This window comes from Tachysurus fulvidraco, chromosome 8, assembly GCF_022655615.1.
Source record: "Tachysurus fulvidraco isolate hzauxx_2018 chromosome 8, HZAU_PFXX_2.0, whole genome shotgun sequence".
Lineage (NCBI taxonomy): Eukaryota > Metazoa > Chordata > Actinopteri > Siluriformes > Bagridae > Tachysurus > Tachysurus fulvidraco.
In genome coordinates, this window is record NC_062525.1 from 23,573,313 (window position 1) to 23,601,164 (window position 27,852).

The window sequence follows — 27,852 nt, forward strand, 5'->3', positions numbered from 1 at the left end:
AACTCCGATGTTTACCTTAAGATCCAGTAGTTTTACTGTGGTGTTGGAACACAGGCCTCTCAGGAGAAGCTTAGTGCCTGTGAATGACAGGTATGGTGACATAACATGTGTGTGTCAGCTAAGCCTGCAAAACACGGTTGAATGCAAAAGTCTGCAGGACGACAAGTAGTCCCAGGTAGGAGAACTACTTAGAAATGATTTAAGGAACATGTTCCTTATTTTTCCAGAAACCATATACGAAGGCTGAAAACTTTCTACTCAACCGTTGTGTGTGCTGGTTAGATGTGTCTAGACAGATTAATTAGTCACCTTCCTCGCTGAGCATGCAGTCGCTGAGGATGAGCTGAGTGAAAAGCGTGTCGTTCTGCAGCGTCTTGCCCAGCATGGAGCACGATTCTACCGTCAGGCTCTGGCCACTGAGGTCCAGTTTCCTGCTGCTGGCTGCGGCTCGGACCTCCTGCAGCTGAGCCAAGACCGACTCCTGGGGCTCCACGTCTGCTTCCTTACACAGCCGTTGGTAGGTTCGTCTGAAATCCTCCATCGCCGGATGAGGAGAAGCGTCCCGCTGTGTCCGTTCACTTTCATTCACTTTCACAAGCACATATGATGCTGCAGATGAACACAAGAGATGGTTGTCTCTGACCCAGTTTATGCTAATCATCATGAGCATGCAACCGATAACATGAAAGACTTAAACTTAAACTAAAAATCCTTTCCACACACTTACACCTGCATGCTATAGTGAGTTAGAATCTAACTATTCAGTGTCACCCACAAGAAGATGGGTTCTCTTTGGATTCCAGGAGTTTTGTTATTTTGGATTCCAGGAGTTTTAGGATTTTGGATTCAGGCAGTTTCGGGATTTTGTATTCAGGGAGTTTTAGGATTTTGGATTCCGGGAGATTTTAGGTTTGTTGTCTAAATATACATCTATACTTGCTGCCTCCATCTCCAGGGTCCATGGTTCAATCCTGAGCTCTGTTTTTTGTCTGCATTGTGTGTTCTTCCATATCCATGTGGGGATCTTCCAAATCCTCTGAAATTCCAAACAGCATGGAAACATGCTGGTGGATTATCAACATTAAATTATGCAATAATATTGTGTGTGTGTGTGTGTGTGTGTGTGTGTGTGTGTGTGTGTGTGTGTGTGTGTGTGTTGCTCTGTAATTCACAGGCAGCTTAAACCCAGTGTTCCTGGAACAATCCTGTCTGATCCATCCTGGTGCCCTACTACTGTTTTGGATGATACCACAAAGAAACCATAAGGATGTCTATATTTGTTCTTCCTTTGCTATCCTAATTACTACAACTCCTAAGAACAGTTGTTTTTTATTAGACTTACATTTTAATGAATGATTGAACAGAAATGGCTCTGATGATCATGCTTTCTGAGTTGCTCATATGTTCCTGTTTACATGGCTGCACTTTTTGCATCTGGTTCCTCTATTGGGTCACATTTATCATGTCACAATATAGATCAGATTAGATTAGATTAGATCAGATTAGATTAGATAGAATTAAGACCTTAATATCCTTTAGAAAGAGTCCTATGTTGTCTGAACGTCTAACCAGTGAGAATAAGTCGGGAACTACTTGGTAACTATTTGAAACTACTGAATGTAAACAAACGCTTAGCTAACTATGCTATGCTAACTATGCTCTTAACTGCTATTAGAACGTTAGTTAAATAGACATTGAGCAATTAAGAAAAGTTTTTTTTTATTTTATTTTAAAATGTCAATAAATGTGCCTTACCGTGCATTATGAAAATACATCTCTGCTTTTCACTAATTGTTTCTTTTGACAGTTGAGACGTAACCAGGAAGAGAAGAGGAACATCCGCAGCAAGGAATTCTGGGAAATGTAGTACTAGTTGGAGCATGAGTGCTAAAAATCGTCAGTGTTATTATAGCGCTTTTTATTTGCTGAATATTTGAATAATACAGTGATAAAAAGCGAATTTCTTCAGAAATACATTATTATACAATTACATTATTATATATTACATTATTATATAACGGCAATTAGTATTTAATTAGTATTTAATTAGTATGCATACAATTAGCCTGTCCCATTTTCCTTATCTCACCTGTAGTTGGAATGCTAAATATAATAAAAACCTGTAACACAGTCCTCAAGGCCAAAGCTGAGGATTAATGAAGTGCAATCATGTATTTATGTAACCAAGCAGGAAGAGTTTTTCAGCAGGTGGAAGGTCTGTTAGAGGACATTGTGGGGTCTAGTCATGAGAATGTGAGAATTGCAGAGTGGAAATATTCATTCATTCATTCTCTACCGCTTATCCAAACTACTCAGAACATCGCAGAACAAGGCGGGGGCGGGAATCAAACCCCCAACCCTGAAGATATAAGGCAAACGTGCTAACCACTAAGCCACCATGCTCCCCTAGAGTGGAAATATGTTATGGAGAATTTGTCCCCCTTTAACAGGAACCCTTGTGATCCTGGATCAGAATAAGGACATTCATTATACCTTCTCAGAAAACGTTGACCATTACAGGGTTGATCAGAATCAGTTTTATTGGCCAAGTGTGTTGACACACACACAAGGAATTTGGTTCCAGCTGTTTGTGACTCTCAAAAGTATAGACATAAATAACATTATAATAAACAGTACAAGATAATACAGCCTATCAAAATGGTGCCATGTGCACCGGTTTGAGTATTTCATAAACTTCTGGGATTTTCACAGAACAGAATTGGTCTGATCCATTAAATGGCAGAGAGATCAGACTTGACCTGGATTAGATTAGCCTAGAATTTGAACCGACAAGAAGGCTATGGAAATTCACATGGTCTCAATATACATGCATCACACATATACACACCGTATAGGTTTACAGTCCAATGATATTTTTTTGATAGAGAAAAGTTATGCAGAGCTTGTCCTGGTGAGGTCAGTAAAACATCTCAGTGTTGAAGACCACCCTCAACTCCTACTGTCTAAATACTCTGTCTGTCTGCAGTCACTTCCAGCAGAGGCTGAAGAGCACCAAAATCCATCCCCAACAACCTATACAGACATATAAAAAATAGCATCCTCCCAGGTATCTCATTATGTGCTACAGGGAACTGTTCAGGTTAGCTGCAAGACCTGGGTACTTTCTGACCACCATCACCACAATCACACAACTACCACTTCATCCACAAAGTCACTAGTATTGTAGACAAGCCTGATCATCCATCTCATGGACTCTCTCTCTCCTACCATCTGACAGAAGGTACAGGATCATCCTTGCAACATTGCCGCTACTCCACCAATGGTTTACAGACTCCAGACCATCTTCAAAACCCTACTTGACAAAACCCCACTTGACTAAACCCAACCTGACCCACTTGAATTGTTCTTCACTGATTTGCACATTTCATCTCATGCTTGTCTTCTCTAGGAAGAATTTAGAAGTCATTTACCCCAATAAACTCACAACATCTTCCACAGTTAGAGACTTGTTTAAATTAGTTTATGTATATTTAGAGATTGTTCCAGCTCCAGTTGTGTTCCATGTCATGAAGATTTCAGACCTTCTTTGAGATGAGGCCAACCCTTTTAGGATCCTGAGGCATCCAGAGATGTACCAGCTCCAGCTGGACTCTGCTTCTTGAAGTATTCTAACATTCTAAGGCAGCGGTCTCCAAACTTATCTGCAAAGGGCTGGTGTGGGTGCAGGTTTTCATTCCAACCAAGCAGAAGCCACACCTGATTCCACCTGTTTAATCAGCTGTTCTTGGCTTTTAGTAGCGGTGTGGTGTGGTGTGCCTTCTGCTTGGTTGGAATGAAAACCTGCACCCACACCAGCCCTTTCCGGATAAGATTGGAGACCCCTGTTCTAAGGGGAGATGCCAATTCCATGAGGATGAGGTTTCCTTTTGAGTCTGGTTCCTCTCAAGGTTTCTTCCTCTTCCTAAGAGAGTTTTTCCTCACCACAGTCACCTCAGGCTTGTTCATTTGTTCAAAAAACACATTTAAATATAATTCTATTATTAATCTTAAGCTTTTTGTACTATATTAATCTTTGTATAATATTAAACTTTTTGTATTATGTTTCTTATGTTCTCTAAAGCTGCTTTGAAATGATGTCCATTGTTAAAAGCATTATACAAATAAAATCGAATTCATTTCAGTTGAATTGAATATATTTAATTGTATATATCTATAACCTTAATTTACATCATATTTACAAACTGTATGTACTCGCCGCACTGATCTGATGGTAGATCATGTCATTGTGTCCCCTCCTGCTCCTCCTCCTCCTCCTCCTCTTCATCCTGCTCTCCTATTTGCACATTTTAGAAACCACTCACACACCCGACAAAGCAGAGACGAGAGACAACAAGGGAGGACAGTTCAGCAAAGGAGATTCGGCGGAGTTTTATACACTGTATGTTAGTCTTGAAGTTGGTGAGATAGATAAAGTCTTTTCGAATGCATAAAATTAAAAACAAGTCATGATCCACTTATTATACTCTAACATAACGGTAATAGAAAACGGTTTCTAATTTTGTTACAAATAGAGTGCTAATAAATATTTTTTTTAATAGGACCTAACTCTGAGCTCTTACTACATCTTCAGTTCAGCTAAACCTCACCTACCTCAAAGCCATGACTGCGTGCATCTTCATACGAGGAGGGAAGATTGTAAGTAATTCCACATCTTTAAACAATCCGCATCCTAACCGTAAATATGAAATATTTTTTAATCTGATTATGTACAAGAATCATGATATGTACAGACTTTATCTGTCTGTAAGAGAGACCCTAGAAAGATCTTTTTTTTTTGTTTAGTTCTACTTCGAATAAGCTTCTTCACGTCACAGATGTTTACATTTAATCCACAAGAAACGGTAATAACTGAATTTCCACAAATAAACCAGTTCAAATATTTACACACGCTCTATTCTTTATATGGTTTGTTGGTACCTGGACGATCTTCGACTGTTTCGATGTTCTGCATGTTTAACAGGGTTCTGACGACTATATAATTTTGAGATCCATCTGAGGGACTCAAACTATTACAAACGCATATATAAGATATTTCTATGCTTCCAAGAAGACACAATTTACACCAATTTGCACCAATTTATCCACGCATACTGTGAATTAGAGTTCCTGATAGAGAACGTAACTCTGAACCGGTTTTATATTTCAGGAGAGAGAACTGGCAGATGATGAGATTGAAGGTAAATTTTCATTTTAGCATTTGATCTATTCCTAAATTAGTTATCTTGCAGAGTAAGAGAAAGGAAGTCACTATGTTGCCTAGACCCCACTTTAAGTCCCTATAATACTGAATACTAAAATACTTAAAACTGTATGTATAGTATTGTTTTATAACCAGAAACATATCATTTCCTTAATTATTGACTTTAAAGCATTTCTTTGCATGTGACTAAGACTTTCTCACAGTAGTGTATAAGACTGGCTCATCTTATGTACGTAGAGTAAGTATGTACGAAATGTGTACGAATGTACGACTCTGAGGTGACGTATCTCGGGTGAGCCGTACGTTGGACGAGATGTACGCGGTTTTGGTTATCGAGTTTACGAGCACTAATATCTCTTGTACGTTAAAGGTGATTAGATTCCTGTGGTATTTGAGTGTTTGTGTCTCTCTGCAGAGCTGCGTGAGGCTTTTGAAGAGTTTGATAAGGACAAGGACGGACTGATCAGCTGTAAAGATCTGGGCAACCTGATGAGAACTATGGGTTACATGCCTACGGAGATGGAGCTGATTGAACTTGGACAGAATATCAATATGAACCGTAAATTTCCTGGTGTCTTGTCGCATGTTGCACAGATTCATAAGATTTGTAAATATGAGGTCTTTATTAGTTTGTGATTAGTTTGTGATTAGTGCATGGCTAAGTTCTTGGTTAGTTTGTGATTAGTCCATGCCTTTACACAACTTTGGCGCATGATTAGTTTATGCCTTGACTCATCTTCTTCGTTAGTTTGTGATTAGTCCATGCCTTGTCTCATCCTTAATACATGATTTAATGCTCATGGCTTAACTCTTCTTTACAACGTAATTAGTACATGCCATAACTCATATTTAATGCATGATTAGTTTATGCTTTCACTCATTGCTAGAGCATGAATAGTACATGCGTCAACTCACCTTTACAGCGAAATTAGTACATGCCTTAACTAATCATCAAAGCCTGATTAGTGCATGCTTTAACTCTTTATTAGTTCATGTTCAGTACATGTCTTATCTTAAAAAGTGTGTGTGATTAGTTCAGGCCTGAACTCATCTTAACCTCCTAAGACCTGAGCTTTGGTTTGGCCTTGCATTTTAAATGCAATGTGACAGCAAGTCATAGGATGTTAATGTATGATGTGGACATGACTTAACTCAGCATTGGTTCATCTACAAAATACAAAATCAGCTTGCGGTGCTTGTGACAAATATTGTGAAATATTCAAAGGCTTCCCTTTTTTTTTTTTTTCAAATCAAAGTACTATTGAATTCTATTTGAATACATTTCGACAGCAGTGTGACTTTCTGGCTTGCAGTGGGAGGACAGGTGGATTTTGAAGACTTTGTGGAACTGATGGCACCAAAACTCCTGGCTGAAACAGCTGGCATGATTGGCATGAAAGAGCTGAGGGATGCCTTCAGACAGGTCAGAAGAAAAGCTATAAATATCTGTAAGGTTGTGTAATGTGAGTATGTCAGATTGGGTGATTTGCAGGGAAAGTTCTGGGTATTTAGATATAAGTTCAGCACCTGCTTAGGTCAACATTCAGTTTATAAAGACCACCTGCAGGTATCTTATGCCTCCTAGGTTGCCAGATTCATTCATTCATTTTCTACCACTTATCCGAACTTCTCGGGTCACGGGGAGCCTGTGCCTATCTCAGGCGTCATCGGGCATCGAGGCAGGATACACACTGGACAGAGTGCCAACCCATCACAGGGCACACACACACTCTCTTTCACTCACACACTCACACACTATGGACAATTTTCCAGAGATGCCAATCAACCTACCATGCATGTCTTTGGACCGGGGGAGAAAACCGGAGTACCCGGAGGAAACCCCAGAGGCACGGGAAGAACATGCAAACTCCACACACACAATGCGGAGGCGGGAATCGAACCCCCAACCCTGGAGGTGTGAGGCGAACGTGCTAACCACTAAGCCAACGTGTCCCCCCGGTTGCCAGATTATTGTTGATTAAAATGTTAGAAAGCATCTAATCCAAAGCATTTGCTTTTAAGCCTAAAAAAAAAAATCAGGGATTGAAAATAAGGACTGAACTCAAAAAACATTTAAGACAAGTCCATGTGTTGTCTGTATATTGCTGGATGAACAGTAAAAACATTCATGGCTCCAAGTTTGAATTTCTGACATTGGGTCCTGCATTTAACCCTAAACCTAGACTAGGGTTCCTTGTCTTGGCTTGACTTCAGGCACCAACAAGTTACTAGCATGTGGCCATGGGCTAGTCTGTCTTGTTCATGGGATGTAACATAATTTAACGTGTGTTTTTTGTCTATTAATTGTTAAACAAAGGCTCTAGTCAATTTTGGACGAGAAAAATACTCCATCTCCATTTCATGTGCAAGTCTCTCAATATTTCAGTCTGTACGTAGTAATTGTTCTTCTTCTGCAGTTCGACATGGACGGCGATGGAGAGATCACGACAGAAGAGCTAAAGTTAGCTATGAATAAGCTGTTGGGGGAAAATATGAGTCACAAAGAGATCGACGCGGTGGTCAGAGAGGTCGATGACAATGGTGATGGAACTGTAGACTTTGAAGGTGTGAACTAACAACAGCCATTGTTCATCATTTCCATGTTCATGACAAATATCACTGATGGGATAAAATGGGATCATTTTTTTTTTTTTTTTTTGCAGAGTTTGTGAAGATGATGTCAAGCTGCTGAGAGGTACGGAAGTGAGAAGCGACGACACAATACCGTTACTGTCCTGTTAAATTGTTTCTTTCCCACAACAGTTTTCATCTTCTTCCTCACTACAGTACATTTTCTCAGCCCTTCCTCGAATAATCATAGACGGGATTTGTATAACTTTGTGTAAGGAGTTGATCAAAATGTATAACTCATCTAATCTTTTACAGTGAGAATAAGACCGCTTTAAACTTTTTTATCGGATTATTTATTTATTTATATGAGTAATCGCACTTTTACTTCAAACCGATATAAATAAACTTATAGAAATTGATATATTATATAATAAAATATACAGTTTACATACAGAGATGTGACAAAGGGATAAAAACACTGACGTCTTCATTCACTTACTCAAAATCGGGTTTTCTTCTGGGTATCTGTACGTCACACTGATTCACGAGCATCATGGGGACTGAATGTACATTCTCAACCAAAATATATACAATCTTATATAGAGCTAAATCATTGTTCCTTAAGATGGCAGAACACATGTACAGGTTAAAGGTTACCTTTAATCCAAGCAAAAAATTATCACGTGCAATAATCAATTCGGGAAGCTGGAACGAACTGACTAGATGATGTGAAAGTTACAAGGATGGAAAACAGGTAAAGGTAGACGACTGTAGTTTGGTATCTGAAATGCTAATGATCCCAAAATCTTGGGTTCCTGCCATCTTGATCCTGATCCAACATTTCCACTTGTCTCGAATCATCTCAGTCTTTTCCTTAATTTGTCACTTCTCTGAATCAATGCACATCTACAGTACACACTTTCGACTATGCAAAAGTCTTAATGCTGTTTTTTTGTTGCTTTTAAAATACCATTTGTGTACATTAGATGAGACTCAAAATGGTATATATCATATTCTATGTTGATAATATACTGTATCCGGGGCAACATTTATTAATAAATGAACTGCTTTTAAATATTCATTAGACTCTGATGTGAGTATGTTTCCACTGATAAAGCCAGCAGAAGAAATCAGGAGGTTTTATACCTCCTACCTGCCAGGGGGCAGTATGTAATATAACAGTGAGACTTTTCATATACAGATATATATCCAGGATTTATAGGTAGCTTTTATGAAACTTTCTGTTTCATCCTTCCTACACCTACATTTTAAGGACTCATTTTGGGTCATCTTTAAATTATTGTATGTGGTACTCGCTGCTGTTGTGGAAGGTCCCGGGTGGACAGCCTAAAGATTTGTGAGAGTACTGTGGATGGTACCACTAAAAACGCATGAAAATGGCATTGGAGTGCATTTGGTATAATCAGTTTTGATACAATGGCTAATTACAATTGCTGTGATAGCTTACAGACAGCAATTATCACAGACAGTGTTGCACTCAAATGTTCAGCAGTGAAAGGTTGATATATTCAACAAAATAAACTAAATGTTAAGACTACATGGTTACACAACTGCACAGTTATAGAAGGGAATTATTTATAACCACACTCTCCGTTTGTCACCCAGATGAACATGGGTTCTTTGTTGAGTCTATGATGAGAACTATGGGTCATCCTTGGATCCTCTTAAGGATCTCAAGGAGTTGTTCCTCACACTCATGAATAGAACTGATCAGACTGAAATCCCCAAATGACAGATCTGATATCAGACTCTGACTGAAGGATAGAACTGATATCATACTCTAATTGATTGAAAAAACTGATCTGATATAGAGAATCTTTCTAAACGATAGAATCAGACTGACTGATGGATAGATCTGATATCAGATGCTGACTAAAGAATAGAACTGATATCAGACTCTGACTGATGGATAGAACTGATTCTGATAGCAGATTCTAATTCATCATTCATTCATTATCTACCGCTATATCCGAACTACTAGGAGTAACGGGGAGCCTGTGTCTATCTCAGGCGTCATCGGGCATCAAGGCAGGATACACCCTGGATGGAGTGCCAACCCATCACCATGCATGTCTTTGGACCGGGGGAGGAACCGGAGTACCGGAAACTCCCAAGGCATGGGAAGAACATGCAAACTCCACACACAAGGCGGAGGCAGGAATCGAACCCCCAACCCTGGAGGTGTGAGGCGAACATGCTAACCACTAAGCCACCGTGCCCCTCAGATTCTAACTAAACAATTGAACTGATATCAGGCTCTGACTAAAAGATAGAACTGATATCAGACCAATATACAAAATAATTCCAGCCAGCCATGAACAGTGCTGCTGTCTCATCATCTTAACTCAGGTCAGAAAGCATGATTAGTGAGAACTTAAATCCCAAACTGTCCTGGATCTGGCTGTCCTTGTACCTGACTAAAGCTGTACTTAGAGCATGTAATAAAACCGAGACCAAAATCTGATTCAAAACCGCGGAGAGATTAACAGGCGATCCGTCACATATGCTTAGTGAATGCTATTTTCTGCTATTTATAGTACATCATCTGAGCAAAGGTATCAGATGACCACAGATCAGGTAAGTTCTCTTTATGATACATGATTAAAATCGGCCACACACTGATTCCGCTAGCTGAAATTCGGCTTGCTGTGATCGGAAATGCAACGGCAACCATCAAGGGCAAAAGAAACCGTAATTATAACTGTAATGTAATGACAAACAGTCAATGTTTATCCATCAGTCCAGGTTTGAAAGACAAAAATTAAACAACACCATGTAAGCATGCAGAAGAGAAAGAGATAACACTGCAGATAATACCAGCACTTTTTGCACTTGATTTGGGTTTCATGTCCCCAATCCAGGACATTTCTGCTCTCTCTGCAACTCATTAATCCAAATTAATCCGCCCTTGTCTCTGCCATGACCCCGCATTATACAGTAGCATGGCCACTGATCTCAGCACTTCTTCTGTACAGCCACTCTTAGCTTTCCCACTGGCTCAGTCTTCCTCTGAGACATTATTTGTTTCCCAGAAACCTGAACCCGAATCTATGCCAAATAAGAATCACTACAATGAAAATCAGAGACTTCTTTAAGCCGTGGCTCAGCTGTATTTACATGGAGAATTATTCGATCTGCATACCAGATCATGCAAACTACCGGCGTGTAGTTCACACCTTAGCAGTTTTTCATCTTTTTCTTTTAGTAGAATCATCCAAGGCAAGGATTTCCATGGTTTAACACTGTTCAATTCCTTTCTTTAAATACAAGTGCACTCAAAACAAAAAACAAATCAGGGATAGTAAATGCTGACAGAAAATGGAAATAATGTTGTTGTTGTTTTTTCTATTTGTATACCTTCTAGTATACATCCCTTTTAACCATTAAGTCTAGACTTATGCTTGTGGTCTAAAAATATAAATGCACAATTTTACTAAGAGGCTTACAGCATAAGTTTTTCACCCTGTGTCTCTTTCACATCTGTCATGCACCGTGCACGTTTGTCAGAATTTAGCAACAGGGTAAGAGGTAAAATATGTGATTGAATGCAGACAAACTGGCAACTATCCATTATAAGAAGATACCGTGATACATCCAGGATGTTCCTGTACTATTTTATTAATCCAAATTAATCTGCTCTTGCCTCTTTCATGACCTAGTGCTGTTAAGCAGTGCAGCTGGGTTTAGTGGCACAGCTGGTTTAATGGCACACCCAGTCAGACAGGGACCATCAGTACATACCCAAACATAATCATATACATATATCATATGGATTTTATTTTATTTCTAAAAAACAAAATGTATAATTTGAATGTGCCTCATTGTGATGTAATATATACATGACTGTGTTGTACATTTCATTACATTAGGGTTTGTTGTGGTAGATACTGTGGTAGAAAGATTTTTATCTATTTATTTTATATATATATATATATATATATATATATATATATATATATATATATATATATATATATATATATATATATATATATATATACACACAACATATTTATTATTATTATTATTATTATTATTATTATTATTATTAATACTACTACTACTACTAATAATAATAATAACAATAATAATAATAATAAAAGTCATACGGAGGACTTTTGTATTTAAGAAGTATTTCAGCCTTTCAGTTATTCATCCAATGAGAGTTGGCGTTGTTTTGAAAGACCCGCCTACCGGAAGTGTTAGCAGTGTCACCGCTGGTAAGATGGTGTTAATATAACGTTATTTTAAGCTATTTCAGTTTTAGTTTGCATTTCATTGGCTATAAACAAATGTTTGTTTGTTTGTTTTGTATGAATACTATTCGTTTTGTCTGCAAACAGTCTACTCAACGATAGCTTTGTGTAAGGCTAATATATAGCTCGCTAACGGTAGTGGCCTCGTCTCAAATCGCTTCTTGTTCCCTACACACGCGCACTGTATAGGGTTCATGGTAACCGCTCCTGCACCCTATGTAGTGCACTTTGTGTTTACCACGAAGCCAAATTGCATTCGGCCGTTTGTAAAAGTTATTGGTCCTGCAAACTGCTGTTAGTTTCACAAAAATATAAAGACAGCAATCATTTTTAAGACATTTCATTTCATATCAATATCATACAAGTGGAATTTAATTATCTGCATTATGTTTTTAGTCTAGACAGATCCACCTTTAAAAATCCTGACCAAAAATATGATCTTCTCATTTATGTTTTCACAGAAGTGACGTCATCCATGTTCACTAGGTTTATGAACATCTCGAGAAGTTTCTTCAGGTTGAGCTGTGGCCTGTTTCAGTCGAATCGAATCTCAATCACCGCCCTGCGAAGAGAAAACAACTTCCTGAGAGCTGCCTTTAAAGCATCCTATCATTCATCCTTTTTTTTCTCACACTCTCCTTCCTCGATGGATTTAAAGACAGTTCTGGAAGCCCTAGAGCAGCTTGCTCCTCTGTCATTGGCTGAATCTTGGGATAATGTTGGTCTCTTGGTGGAACCGAGCAAACAGCGTCCGATCAAGACGATCCTGCTCACCAACGATCTGACTGCTGACGTAATGGATGAAGCTGAAGCGACGACATGTGACCTCATCGTTTCGTACCACCCACCTCTTTTCAGTTCTTTTAAACGCCTTGTTCAGAAGGACTGGAAACAACAGTTGGCCATCAGAGCTATAGAAAGCGGCATAGCTGTCTTCTCACCGCATACGTCATGGGATAGCGTGAGAGGAGGCCTTAATGATTGGTTAATAGAAGGCGTAGGTTGGTTGTTTTGATTGAAATCTAATCCCATGTACATCTCAATAATATCTTTTATTCTGGTTCTTTTTATTAATCACAAATTTCAATTGTGTTTTTTAATCTACAGGCAGTGGGCAAGTGTCTGTGTTAAGACAGGCTCACTGTAGCGACAACCAAAAGCACAGACTGGAGTTTACATCCAGGAATGAAGAGGAGCTCAATACTATCATGAAGCACATAAAAAAGACAGAAAATAGTGAAACCTTTCAGTATGACATACTAAGGTATGTGGACAAAGATAGATATGAGTTTTGATTTGCATCAACACTTGTTTAGGGGTCTATGAACTATGATCACTTCCATCTATCGCTAGTCAACAAAATGATCAAAAGTATCTATATATCTATCTATTCATCCATCCATCCATCCATCCACAATGTATGGCCAGATGTTTGTGGAAACCTGACTGTCGCATCCATATGAGGTTCTTCCCCAAACCGTTACCACAAATCGATAATCACACAACTGTAATAATGCTAGAGCATTAAGATTTCTCTGTTTTCCCCTGTGAACTTAACAAGCTTCATTTAGACATGGTGTGGGAGTTGAGGTTGGAGTGAGAGATTCCTGATCTCAACCCCTGCTGAATACCTTCGTTATAATGCCAATGGGGGAACAATATCGATATATCGACATAGGAGTGTGATGGTCAGGTTACACATTCTTCTGTCTGTATATTATATACATGTGAAATGGGGTATGTGGTAGCCTAGTGGTTAAGGTGTTGGTCTATCAATCGGAAGGTTCTAAGTTCGAAGTCCAACAAGCCACCATTGCTCGGCTAAAAATGAGATACAAATGTAAGTCGCTCTAGATAAGGGCATCTGTTAAATGTGACCTCTTCAGCAGGTCGTTTGTAGGGTCTCTGAGTAATAACGGCAGTATAATTCTTGAATATGACTACAGACCTGGTATTAGGTTGGAAAATTTTATTAGCAAAGCAGAATGCAATCCAGATATACAGCATCCCTGGATGGTTGAGTATCCTGACACAGGTTCCTACTACAGTTCCATGGCAATCCTTGCATTTTTGCTCACCATCCCAGACGTGACAGCAATATAAGACTTCATAGGTTAGAATTTAGAACCGCACTAGATCAGTAACATGTTTGTTTACGTGTGTTTTTAGGACTGAAGAAGAGGCACAGCATGTGATCCTGAACTGTTCCAGCTCAGAACTGACCACTGCTGTTCAGGCTATATTAGGCAATGCTTCAGCTGGCCAGTCTCTCAACATCACACAGGTCCAGCAGGTAAAAGAAGTCATATTTACACCACATAGACTGAAGTAAGTCGATTCAAATCAGTCAAGCAGTGCGTCCTGGTTTTTTTCATAAACTTTTCTCAATTCGATGTGGACACACTCACATCCGGGCCTCGTCGTTTGCTCACGTTTGCTAGATGTCGCCAGCTCTAGTTGAAAATAAATGGTCTCCGCTTGTTTTGCCGCCACGACTCTCTGCACGTGTGAACACACCTTTACATAATACATAAAAGACAGTTGTGTCAGAGGAGGAATTATGCAAATTAGACCAAACTGTCGACAAAAATAAATGACACAAGTTTGCAATAGTAATATTGTAAGTATAAGCTAAAGCAGAAATAACTGGGTTCCAAGCAATCCTTCATACGTAGCTCCCCTAGTGGCCATTTTGTGTCATATTACATAAAACAGTACAGTGTTCATGTTTTGTCATGATTGGCCGAAGGTATCTCTGTAAATCAAACACATACCGAAAGCTGATCGGTCAGTGCTGTCTTTCAACTAACGAAGCCATTGATGGAAATCTGATGTGAAGCTGAAGGTTGTAGCTCCTCCTACTGAAATACGTATAAAAATTGGTAGCCTGCTTCAGACTCATGGATTCTACATGTGCACTAAATTTGGTGTCAGTACACAGAAGGTGTGTATGGGGTTTTCACCGTCATACCCTTGGATTTGAGACAGATGTACAGATACACCGTTTACATCGCGTTCCACCCTTTACATCGCGTTCCAAAGACGGCCGCAAAAGATAACATAACCGAGCGAAGCAAATGGAAGTACGACTGATAAGCGAATGCAAATTTGCCTCAACTCAGAGAAGCTTATATGGTTGAGGTCAGTATTTTTGTTTATGTAAAACCAGCAGTTCTCCCAAGTTTTCTTTTCTCCCCAGTAGCCTTAGGGCAGTTACAAAATGGGTAGAAACATCAAACCGATTTGGAAAAAGATGTCCTTAATATAATATACTCAGGTAATTCGATTTTTTTTTGTTGTTGTTGACAATTCTATTCTATTTTTAATGTACAAAGAAGATCATTTTGTTAAATTTGTGTTGCTTTTAGTCAATTAGTTTGAGTGCTATTTTACAAGAATGCACTTGTTTTTGGGAAAAAAAAGAATTTTGAATTGAATTCAGTTTTATTTGTACTTGCACAAAGATGTGAGCAGTTTACAAATGTAAAATATTTAAAACCTTTACATTTCTTAGCCTAAATTTACATATTCTGTCGCGACAGCGTCCGTCGTTAAAAGGGATATACAAATATTTATCTTAATCTAGTCTTACCACTTGATGAACACACTTTAAATTCAATTCATTTCCATTTAATTTGTATATTGCTCTTAACGACAGACATTGTGGCAAAGGAACATATACGTTTAGGATAAGTGACAAATTTTCAAATGTTTACATTTACATTCCATGTTCAAAGACACTACACACAAATAAAACTTAAAAAAAATAGATAAATTTTCAAATAAGCACATTCTTGTAAAAGATAATTAAATCTAATTGATTTTAACATGCAGCTAAAAGCAATACAATTTTTTTTGTACATTTAAATAGAATTTTTAAGAAAATTACTTGATTATATTACGTTTAATTTTAATTGAGTGTACACATTTTTTTTACTGAATATATAAATATATATATATATACACACACAGGTGCTGGTCATATAATTAGAATATCATCAAAAAGTTTATTAAAATTTATTTCACTAATTGCATTTGTATATTATATTCATTCATTACATGCAGACTGATATATTTCAAATGTTTTTTTATTTTTATTTTGATGATAACTGACAACTAGGGGGCACAGTGGTTTAGTGGTTAGTACGTTCGCTTCACACCTCCAGGGTCGGGGTTCGATTCCCGCCTCCGCCTTGTGTGTGTGGAGTTTGCATGTTCTCCCCGTGCCTCGGGGGTTTCCTCCGGGTCCTCCGGTTTCCTCCCCGGTCCAAAGACATGCATTGTAGGTTGATTGACATCTCTGGAAAATTGTCCATGTGAGTGAGGGGCCTGTGTGTGTGAGTGTGTGAGTGAATGAGAGTGTGTGTGCCCTGTGATGGGTTGGCACTCCGTCCAGGGTGTATCCTGTCTTGAAGCCCGATGACGCCTGACATAGGCACAGGCTAACTGTGACCTGAGAAGTTCGGATAAGCGGTAGTAAATGAATGAATGAATAATTGACAAATAAGGAAAATCCCAAATTCAGTATCTCAGAAAATTAGAATATTATGGTGTTATGAGAGCCCAGGTTGCTCTGATAGTGGCCTTCAGCTCTTCTGCATTGTTGGGTCTGGCATAGCACATCTTCCTCTTCACAATACCCCACAGATTTACTATGGGGTTAAGGTCAGGCCAGTTTGCTGGCCAATTAAGAACAGGGATCCCATGGTCCTTAAACCAGGTACTGGTAGCTTTGGCACCGTGTGCAGGTGCCAAGTCTTGTTGGTCAGCAATAGAAAGCATGAAGTGCAATGTCGGTATGAACTTTTGGCCAGTGCAACACGAAGCCGTCCGTCTGACTGTGTTTATCTGTAGCTCCCTTTACCAGGTTGCGGTCAGGGACGTCACGCCGTGCTGGACGAGCCGATATCTACAGCTGTGGCACTCCAGAGAGTGAAGAAACACCTCGGGCTGCCTTACCTTAGACTGGCTCTGGGAAATCACAAATCATTAGGTAATGATGAGCAACCGGTGTTAATAAGAGCTATTGAATGTAATCTCTCTATATGTATGAAAACGTAAGGCAGACAAACTGATACGGATATTCAAAATGTTTAATTTTGCCGTAAATCGTCTAAACTTTTATCTCGCTCAGCTCACACACATCCCTTTTTTTTTTCTTTTTTGTAAGATTAGTGTCCATGACATGCTCAAGTATGGAGCTTTTAACAATGGACATTGTCCCAAAGCAGCATGTACAGAACTATAAAGATATTTGGGATGCAAATGAAAAAGTGAAATTGATGGATTTTTTTTCTGTAATAAATGACTGTGACATTTTATTTTAATTTTACATTTATGTTAATTATATAAAAATGAAAAATGATCATATATAATTTATTTCTTTTTGCTTTTCCTTTTATTTCACTTTATTTTATGCTAATTTATTTGAATTTGTTTTCTTTCTTTGAATTTTGCAAGTGGTACGCAAAAGCTTACCACGCTGTTCAATTTTAAATAACAAATTCTTTGTATCTCTTTCCTGTGCAAAGCTGAAACTGGAACATTGGGCTTTCATAAAAAAGGGAGAGTTCAGACTTTAGCGCTAGGCTCAGTCCGTGTCTCCAAACTTATTGCTTCGTGAAACCAGGTGTGTTTATTTCCTGTTGTTTACAGTTCAGTTATTGAAGGCTGTGTGTCTTGTGCTTAATATTTCCCAAGATTCTGTGGTGAAGAGCGTAGCTGTGTGTGCTGGCTCAGGAGCTTCAGTCCTGCAGGGTGTGAAAGCAGACCTCTACATCACCGGTAAACTTCACACATGCACACACGCACACACACATTCACACGCACACACACATTCACACGCACACACACATGCACACGCACACACACATGCACACGCACACACACATGCACACGCACACACACATGCACACACGCACACACACATGCACACGCACACACACATGCACACGCACATGCACACACACATGCACACACACATGCACACGCACACACGCATGCACACGCACACACACACACATGCACACACACACACACACACACACATTCACACGCACACACACATTTACACGCACACACACATGCACACGCACACACACACATGCACATGCACACACACATTCACATGCACATGCACACGCACACACACATTCACATGCACACACACATGCACACGCACACACACATGCACATGCACACGCACACACACATTAACATGCGCACACACACATTCACATGCACACACACACACATGCACACGCATGCACATGCACACAAATAATCACATGCACACACACACATGCACACGCACACACATGCACATGCACACAAATAATCACATGCGCACATGCACACAAATAATCACATGCACACACGCACACACACATTCACATGCACACACACATGCACATGCACACGCACACACATTCACATGCACACACACATGCACACACACATTCACATGCACACACACACATGCACACATGCACAGCAGACCTCTCACATGCACACATACAGTACACATACGTGCACACACACATGCACACACACACGCACACATACTGTACACATACGTGCACACACACATGCACACACACACGCACACATACTGTACACATACGTGCACACACACACACACACGCACACATACTATACACACACACGCACACATACTGTACACATACGTGCACACACACATGCACACACACATGCACACATACACATACATGGACACATGCACATACACACGCACATGCACACACACATACGCACACACACATACACACACACATGCACACACACATGCACACACACATGCACACACACATGCACACACACATGCACACACACATGCACACACACATACACATGCACACGCATATACACACATTCACATGCACACACGCACAAATACACAGGCGCGCACACACACATGCACACACTCACAAATACACAGGCGCGCACACACACGTACACACACACATGCACACACGTACACACACACAGATGCACACATGCACATGCCCACACACACATACACATGCACACATACACATGCACACACATACACATGCCCACACACACATACACATGCACACATACACATGCACACACATACACAAATATACATGCACACACGCATGTACACATACGCACACACACGTACGCACACACACGTACACACACACATGCACACATGCACATGCCCACACACACACACATACACATGCACACATACACATGCGCGCACGCACACACGTACAAAATTTACATGCACACACGCATGTACACATACGCGCACACACATACGCACACACACGTACACATACACATGCACATGCCCACACACGTACACACACACATGCACACACACACAAATGCACATACACATGTACACACACTGGTGCACACACATGCACCTGCATATACACACAACTCATTTCTGTCATAGGGGATTTCCTTTATTTGATCTAAAATAAGAAATACAACAGAAACAGAAGTCATTTAACATTTAATTCAAATTTTACTTCATTTCATTTAAGCTTTGAAAAAAATAAAGAACAAAAGAAAAGAACAGACATTGAAGCCTGTAGGTTAATGATCAGTATTACTAGAAATAATGCAGCGACGTAAGTCATAAAATGTTTTCCACTTAACTATGTAGACATGGAAAATACAAATCTATGTAAAACAAGTCCTCAAGCTGAGCGAGTCCTTTAGAGATTGTTGAGTCCTCTGGTGACTTTACTTCTACTGCACTTGATGATAATCAAAACAGCAAAAATGAAATCATTATCTAAATAATTAATACATTCATTAATAAGTCTTTAAAATTCGGATTACAGATGTGACAGGTTTATGTTCTGGATCTCTCGGTCCTCATTCTGAGCTTCTGTAACTTATTACGTTTGGCAGAACGGTGTCTGGCTCTCGAGGAAAGTCTTTAAAACCAAGAATTTGTTTCTTCTCTCTCGGAGTAAGTGTGGAAACAAATCGGAAACAAATTCAATCTCGGAGCACGGTCATGTCGATACGTTTAAGCAGATTTATCGACACGTTTCACTTCTTTTCGTTTTTCTAAGCGACTCTGTTTTAAAATCGAAACGATTTGCATCCGTGTCTTTTGACGACTGCGTAAGGTTTCTATACAATCTACTACCTTTGTGTAATTTTAGGAGGAGGAGTGTCATTGTATTTTGTTTTCACGAATTTTTTTTTACAAAAAAAGATAACAGTGACGATTATAACGGTCCTCATAAAGATAGCCTTTGTTATTCTATAGTGATAGTAGGATCAATCCAGACATTTGGGGACTTTTTTTTCCAGGACAACGAAAAAGACTAGAGTGAAATAAATTAGTAGCGCATCAATTCTGTGACATCTGTAGTACTGATTACGAAAGGAAAGAATGACGTGTGTGTTTAATTTCTCAGGTGAAATGTCCCATCACGAGGTGCTGGATGCTGTGTCTAAAGGCACGAGCGTGATTCTGAGCGAGCACAGTAACAGCGAGAGAGGTTTTCTCCCCGTCTTCAAGGAGCGGCTCACCGCACGTCTCTCGGACTCTGTTCGCGTGATCATCTCCCAAAAAGACAAAGACCCGCTGCAGGTCGTGTGATCTCATTATCTCACACTGAGGTACTCGACTGGAGGAATGTCTGAAATGATTTCACGATAATAAACATGATAACTAGGCAACACGTGTCACTTTTCTTTCTTTGGCGGATCTTTGTCACAATCTTTAAACGGCAGGATGTTTTCGTAGGTACTCTGACAGGACGGTGGGATAATCAGACATCACTCCCGTAGCACCGACCGCGAAAGCCGCAGCAATGTCCTCCTCGTTGTTGCACACGAACAACTGCACCTGAGGACGAAGGAACACAGGACGTCTCGGTTTACGGAGAGATTCACGGCTGTATGATTTTAAACCAGTTTACAGTGGAACTGACACACACCTGCATGCCTCGCTTCACCAAGTGCTCAAACAAAGACTTTCTCATAGTCAGGCTGGAGAAGAGAAAAAAATATTCAACCTTTTGTCACAGGGCATCATGTGTACAGACAAACACACACACACACACACACACACACACACACACATATACATACACACATATACATAGACAGACATACATACAAACAGATACACACACACATTACATTTACATATACATACTGTATGCACACACAGACACGTACATACACAGACATGCGTACACACACATACACAATCATAGACTTTCACACAGACATACACACACACACACACACACACACAGAGAAACACACAAGTCAAGTCAAGTCACTTTTATTGTAACATCACCACAGCACATGTGCCTTGGTGAGTGCTGTGGTGATGTGACAATAAAAGTGACTTGACTTGACTTGTGTATGCGTGTGTATGCGTGTGTGTGTCTGTGTGTCCATGATTGAGAAAGGCTATGATACATAGCCATGCATACACTCATTCACACACACGCACACGTACACACATAGCCATGCATACACACATTCACACACATGCACACATACACACATAGCCATGCATACACACATTCACACACACACACATACACACATAGCCATGCATACACGCATTCACACACACGCACACGTACACACACAGTCATGCATACACTCATTCACACACACGCACACATACACACATAGCCATGCATACACTCATTCACACACACGCACACGTACACACACACAGTCATGCATACACTCATTCACACACACGCACACATACACACATAGCCATGCATACACACATTCACACACACGCACACATACACACACAGCCATGCATACACACATTCACACACATGCACACATACACACATAGCCATGCATACACACATTCACACACACACACATACACACATAGCCATGCATACACGCATTCACACACACGCACACGTACACACACAGTCATGCATACACTCATTCACACACACGCACACATACACACATAGCCATGCATACACTCATTCACACACACGCACACGTACACACACAGTCATGCATACACTCATTCACACACACGCACACATACACACATAGCCATGCATACACTCATTCACACACACGCACATGTACACACACAGTCATGCATACACTCATTCACACACACGCACACATACACACATAGCCATGCATACACACATTCACACACACGTACACACATAGCCATGCATACACTCATTCACACACACATACACACATAGCCATGCATACACTCATTCACACACACGCACACGTACACACATAGCCATGCATACACTCATTCACACACACGTACACACATAGCCATGCATACACACATTCACACACACGTACATGCATAGCCATGCATACACACATTCACACACACGTACACACATAGCCATGCATACACACATTCACACACACGTACACACATAGCCATGCATACACACATTCACACACACGTACACACATAGCCATGCATACACACATTCACACACACGTACACACATAGCCATGCATACACACATTCACACACAAGTACACACATAGCCATGCATACACTCATTCAGACATTAAGGCACACGTTAAACCAGAAGGAAATATCTGACTTACTTTTCAATAAGAGAGACCACAAATCTTCTCTTAAGAAAAGACTCCTCAGGAATGTAACTCCTGTAAGAGTAAAATGCAGCACGTAAATCTTCTGCACATGTACATGACTATGATGTTTGTATGTGTGTTTGTTTTGAGCAACCTATTCCAGATTTATAGGTGTTGGAGCATCAGGAACATCAATGAGAGGGTCTGAGGTTCAGTCAGTGTTTCAGTTCATTCTAAAGGTGTTCAGTTAGAGTCAGGACTCGGTGCAGGACACTGGAGGTCTTCCAGACCAACCTTAACTGATCATAGCTGGATCTGGATATCCCTACTGCTCTATTATACAGTGGGTGAATAGCAGCAAAGAACTAGTATGTCCAGATTCTCAGTACCCATAAAACAGAATCAAAATGAATCAAAACAGCAGCTACTGAATTAAATACATTATGAAATGAATCATATGCAGCAGCTTCTGAATCAAATGCATTAGGAACCCGAATCAAAAACATTAGGTGCTGAATCAGCAGCAGCAGCTGTATTACAAGTAGCAGCTACTGAATCAAATGCATTATGTCCCAGATCAAATGCAGCAGCTACTGAATTAAATGCATTAGGTACTGAATTAAAAGCTCCGGCTCCTGAATCAATAACACGAAGTGCTGAATCAATAAGACGAAGTGCTGAATCAACAGCAGCAGCTACTGAATCAAATGCATTATGTACCAAATTAAATGCATTAGGTACTGAATCAAAAGCAGCAGCTACTGAATTAAATGCATTAGGTGCTGAATCAAAAACATTAGGTGCTGAATCAACAGCAGCAGCTACTGTATTAAAAGCATCAGCTACTGAATCAAATGCATTATGTACCGAATCGAATGCATTAGGTACTGAATCAAAAGCTCCGGCTCCTGAATCAAATGCATTAGGTACCGATTCAAAGGTAGTAGCTACTGAATCAAATTCGACAGCTATTGAATCGAATGCATCCAATCAAATGTGGCACATACTGAATCAAATGCAGTAGGATCTGAATCAAATGCAACTGGTACTGCCACATTATGTGATTTCAGACGCAGCTCATGTCTTCATGGAGCTTTGTGCACAAGAGATTTGTCATGCTGGAACTTCTTTGAGCCTCTTGGTTCCTTTAATGGGAAATTGTAAAGCTACAGTCAAGAAGTGGTGTGTCTGTTATTCTGAGACATTTTACTGACATTTACATTAATGGCATTTGGCAGAGGTGCTAATCCAGAGCGACATACAAACGTGCTTTGAAGTCTAACAGCTCAATCACCTTCATCCTATTGTTAAACATTTCTGTCCTGATGGGCGTGGTCTTTTACTAGATGACTCCGCCCCCATCTGCAGGGCATGAAGGCTCACTGAATGGCTTGTGGAGGATGAAAATCTGTATGTACTGTAAATCTCGGCTGGTAAAATTATTCATTGACTAAAATCTCAGCATAATCTCAGGATGTGCCGCAACCGCACAACTACAACTGGAAATAAAACCTAAATCTTTCGCTACTGACCTGTTGATTACTCTGGGCAGGTAGAACTGGAGTAGACTTTCTCCCAGAGGGCAGAAGGGTAGAAGGCCAGTGTAGTAAAGTGCTAGAAGAAGGATTCCTCGTCTAATGGTGAAGCTGTACGGCATGAAGGGATTCTGTGAATGCAGTTTCACGAGTCAGTTCATAGAACATACTTTGGCTATTAACATACTTCAGCTGTTAAATAATTAAAAAACAATAATTGTGATACACAGCGTCGTCTACGTCACCGACACGTGTACCGCTGTACCTGTTTCCTGCATTTTGCCATGATGTGAGAGTCTTCCGTAGCCCAGACAGTGATGCTGTCCCTGTTGTACTTTTTCACCAGGAAGGACACCTAAAGAACACGGCGCTGTCATTACAGCTCACATCAGCTAACATCTTCTCCTAACGCTAATCAGTCGAACGCTGAATACCTTTCGAATCAGCGGGTCGTTGTTTTGTTTAACCTCGATGTTGATTGGCGTTTGGGGGAATTTTTTGAAGACGTCTTCCAGCAGCGCGATTCTCCGGTCTCGTCCTGTACTGTTTTGCCCTGATGGAGATTTTTCATATTTATATTTTCGTGGAAGTTCATCCTAAGAATTCTTTAGATTTTACTCTTCATAGCATTAACACCACATAGTGTAACGTGTTCTAACTTACCGACACTGAAGGTGACCTCAAGCTTCTCCCTATAGAGAGGCAGGTCCTAAATAATAAAGAAGAAAACATGGTGTTAAACTGTAAAGTAACATCAAACTAAACAAAGGACTCAATCCTTCTTTCTTTCTTTCTTTCTTTCTTTTTTTCTTTCGTTCTCTCCTTCACTCCTTTCTTTCATTTGTTCTTTCTTTCTTTTTCTTTCTTTCTTTAATTTCTTTCTCTCCTTTTCTTCTTTCTTTCTTTCTTTCTTTTTCTTTCTCTCCTTCACTCCTTTATTTCATTTGTTCTTTCTTTCTTTTTCTTTCTCTCCTTAACTCATTTCTTTCTTTCTTTCTTTCTTTCTTTCTCTCCTTTATTTCTCTCCTCTTGTTTTTTCTTTCATTTGTTCTTTCTTTCTTTTTTGTTCAATCTTTCTTTCTCTCATTTCATCCTTTCTGATTTTTCTTCTTTTTTTGTTTGTTTGTTTATTTATTTATTTATTTATTTTGCTCATTCTTTCATTTCTTTCTTTCTTTTTCTCATTTCTATCTTTCTTGCTTTCTTTCTATCTTTCTTACTTTCAATCTATGCTTCTCTCTATAGAGAGACAAGTCCTAAATAATAAAGAACTGTAACGCCCACCTGAAATTGAACCTGAGAGACGTCCAGATCAGATCCGGTCTGTCTTTCGAGGTTTTTGTCATGACTCACCACAACATAACCATCTCGAGTTAAATGACAGTCCAGTTCCAGCATCTGGGTTCCCACGTCCACCGCACTGAGAGCGACAGCAGGCGACTCATTAAAATATCACATCATTAATGTCAACATCAACGTTTCCTTGAAACACACTTCCCCAGAATATCTGTCAGTTGGACTCCATTGTTTTATTTAAATCTCAGCTGTAAACTCATTTGTTTAAGAGGCTTTTTGCATGTTTCTGCTGTCTGCTGTTCCAATGAATCTGAAGCCTCCCCCTGATTCTACACTGTCTTAAACTACTAAAGAAAAACAAATGATATCAGTATTATTGTTGTTATTATTCATCATAATAATGATATTTAGAATCTAATATAATAATAATAATAATAATAATAATAATATACGTGTTTTTCAGAACAAAAATTCATTCATTAAAAATCACTCATATAAAAAGGTAAATGTGTGTTTTTAAGGCAAGAGCAGAAGGTTTAAATGTTTACATTTTTTTAATTGAATTTTCTTTCTTTTTCTCTTTCTTTCTCTAATCCTTGCTCGCTTGTTTGCTTGGATTATTTTATATAACAGCTAGTAAATATCCAGAACTACAAAAAGCCTGGAGCTTATATACATTTTCAGTAAAGCAGTGATGTGAAACGTCTTACATATTTTTCATTTTATTTTCAGCGTTCAAACGGTTCAAACATGTTCCACTGTATTGTAACCTAACGTTGGATTATAATAATATTTTAACAGACCGATGACATGAAGTAAAACAAACTATATAAACGTGTAGAAGTTCACTTTCTCAATGCAAATGTTTATTCTGTTCCTGATTCGTCAGAGAGAGAGAGAGAGAGAGAGAGAGAGAGAGATCTGTTACTTACTGTGTAAAAGCCTCCATAGTGTTTTCTATCCTTTCACCAGCACCTGAGCAAAATGGACACAAAAGGCATTTAATCATCAGTCAAACGCCTTCTAATATAATATAAGTTTATAATACTTTTTAAAATTATTATTATTATTTATTTATTTATTTATTTTATTTATTCATTATTTATTTATGTAAAAATTTTGTTACTATTATTAATTAATATATAAATTTTTATTTTATTTTTTTCCATGAAACACTTTTCCCCCGTATGTTTTATGTGGATATATTTAAAAAAAAAAAAAAACCCTAATAAATAAATAAATAAATAGATAGATAGATAGATAGATAGATAGATAGATAGATAGATAGATAGATAGATAGATAGATAGATAGATAGATAGATAGATAAATAGATAAATAAATAAATAAATAAATAAATAGATAGATAGATAGATAGATAGATAAATAACCCTGAACAAAGTTTTAAGTATGTAACCTAGTGAATAACTGGAGCACTCACCCCCTCTGTGAGAGATGTGTCTGCTGTAAAAGGCTAAACGTTTCTTCTTGTGGAGAACAGCTGGGTTACGCAGCAGATACACAGAGCACGAGACGTAAAACGCTACAAACACAACCAGCACCGCGACTCCAGCCTCGGCCTCCATGGTGCGATGAAACGATTCCTCAACTGTGCAGCAGATCTATTTATCTGTCCCGGTCTCTGAATCTGATCACGTTGTTCATACATGACCTGAGATTCCATGTGAGGGACCATGTGAGTGTATGGTCAGGTATGACACAACTTAAACACTTCTAACACAATTATAGAGTATGTGAAAATGGTTGTCTAATGGCGCGTGAAGTGAAATAAATACAACAACAAAGAGAAAATCCCGAAAGACACAACCACAAATCATCCGTTTTCCACCAGACGTCACATGGACAGTTGACCTCTTCATGAGACGTCTGGGATATCCTCTTTCTAAAAGTGTACACTATTGCACACGTCTGGGCGCTGCGGATCACAACGGACACCACAGATCTGCTTACCACAGTTACACAATTATGGTGTATTGCAGCTTGACCTTAAAAGGACTTCCTCAGACAGTCCGGATTTTGACTTAAAACAATATATTTGAATGGGATTAACAGGTATTTAGCACTGATGTGTTACAAGTGGTGTGTTAAGTGCATTTAGTACGGTTCACTGTTCCAGCATAGGAAACACACACACACACACACATACACACACACACACACACTCATTACCAGTAATATCATGGAAGTGTGTCGTGTACTGCTACTGGTTCTAGAGCAACACACCTGTCCACTCGTAAACACATTAAAGGTCATTACACTTAACAATCTCTGATCCCACACTCCCTTACACACACACACACACACACACACACACACTCTTGGGTATGTATTGACCTT

The 27,852-nt window shown here is 39.3% G+C and overlaps 4 protein-coding genes across 11 annotated transcripts in view; 2 read left to right on the forward strand and 2 right to left on the reverse strand.

Moving 5' to 3' along the window:
- Positions 1-1,853, reverse strand: part of lrrc45 (leucine rich repeat containing 45) — an 8,994-nt gene extending 7,141 nt beyond the window's left edge. For 2 of the 5 annotated variants that reach the window (XM_027163266.2, XM_027163265.2), the window contains exons 1-3: positions 1,756-1,853; positions 310-609; positions 16-77 (exon numbers count right to left, since the gene is read on the reverse strand). In XM_027163266.2, coding sequence (XP_027019067.2) covers positions 16-77; positions 310-609; positions 1,756-1,762 — 369 coding nt within the window. In that variant the 5' untranslated portion in view covers positions 1,763-1,853. Of the gene's footprint in view, positions 1-15; positions 78-309; positions 610-727; positions 752-775; positions 1,037-1,342; positions 1,416-1,755 lie in introns of those variants that run through there. The other 3 variants (XM_027163268.2, XM_047817742.1, XM_047817741.1) reach the window with 3 other exon arrangements.
- Positions 1,854-4,133: 2,280 nt separating this feature from the next.
- On the forward strand, positions 4,134-8,871 carry cabp5a (calcium binding protein 5a). 3 transcript variants are annotated; one of them, XM_027163270.2, is made up of 8 exons: positions 4,139-4,399; positions 4,560-4,656; positions 4,804-4,862; positions 5,168-5,198; positions 5,637-5,780; positions 6,535-6,644; positions 7,639-7,786; positions 7,885-8,871. In XM_027163270.2, exons 1-8 carry the CDS (start codon positions 4,229-4,231, stop codon positions 7,911-7,913), a joined length of 789 nt encoding a protein of 262 aa, XP_027019071.2. In that variant the 5' UTR covers positions 4,139-4,228; the 3' UTR covers positions 7,914-8,871. The 3 variants fall into 3 exon arrangements, with proteins under 3 accessions (XP_027019072.2, XP_027019071.2, XP_027019073.1); XM_027163271.2 differs by lacking the exon at positions 5,637-5,780 and having other exon boundaries at positions 4,134-4,399; XM_027163272.2 differs by lacking the exon at positions 4,804-4,862 and having other exon boundaries at positions 4,288-4,399.
- A 3,063-nt stretch (positions 8,872-11,934) lies between these two features.
- nif3l1 (NIF3 NGG1 interacting factor 3-like 1 (S. cerevisiae)) lies at positions 11,935-21,194 on the forward strand. 2 transcript variants are annotated; one of them, XM_027163291.2, is made up of 8 exons: positions 11,935-12,033; positions 12,531-13,070; positions 13,177-13,333; positions 14,239-14,362; positions 16,924-17,062; positions 17,770-17,853; positions 20,505-20,709; positions 20,837-21,194. In XM_027163291.2, the coding sequence occupies exons 1-7, from the start codon at positions 11,973-11,975 to the stop codon at positions 20,687-20,689; spliced, it is 1,290 nt and encodes a 429-aa protein (XP_027019092.2). In that variant the 5' UTR covers positions 11,935-11,972; the 3' UTR covers positions 20,690-20,709; positions 20,837-21,194. The 2 variants fall into 2 exon arrangements, with proteins under 2 accessions (XP_027019092.2, XP_027019091.2); XM_027163290.2 differs by lacking the exon at positions 20,837-21,194 and having other exon boundaries at positions 20,505-20,769.
- On the reverse strand, positions 20,769-27,416 carry gdpd3b (glycerophosphodiester phosphodiesterase domain containing 3b). Its single transcript, XM_027163292.2, has 10 exons — positions 26,936-27,416; positions 26,429-26,471; positions 25,485-25,620; positions 24,864-24,909; positions 24,635-24,753; positions 24,466-24,555; positions 24,198-24,331; positions 22,678-22,737; positions 21,030-21,081; positions 20,769-20,938 (listed from the first exon to the last, which is right to left on the reverse strand). The coding sequence occupies exons 1-10, from the start codon at positions 27,078-27,080 to the stop codon at positions 20,813-20,815; spliced, it is 951 nt and encodes a 316-aa protein (XP_027019093.2). The 5' UTR covers positions 27,081-27,416; the 3' UTR covers positions 20,769-20,812.
- Positions 27,417-27,852: the final 436 nt, after the last annotated feature.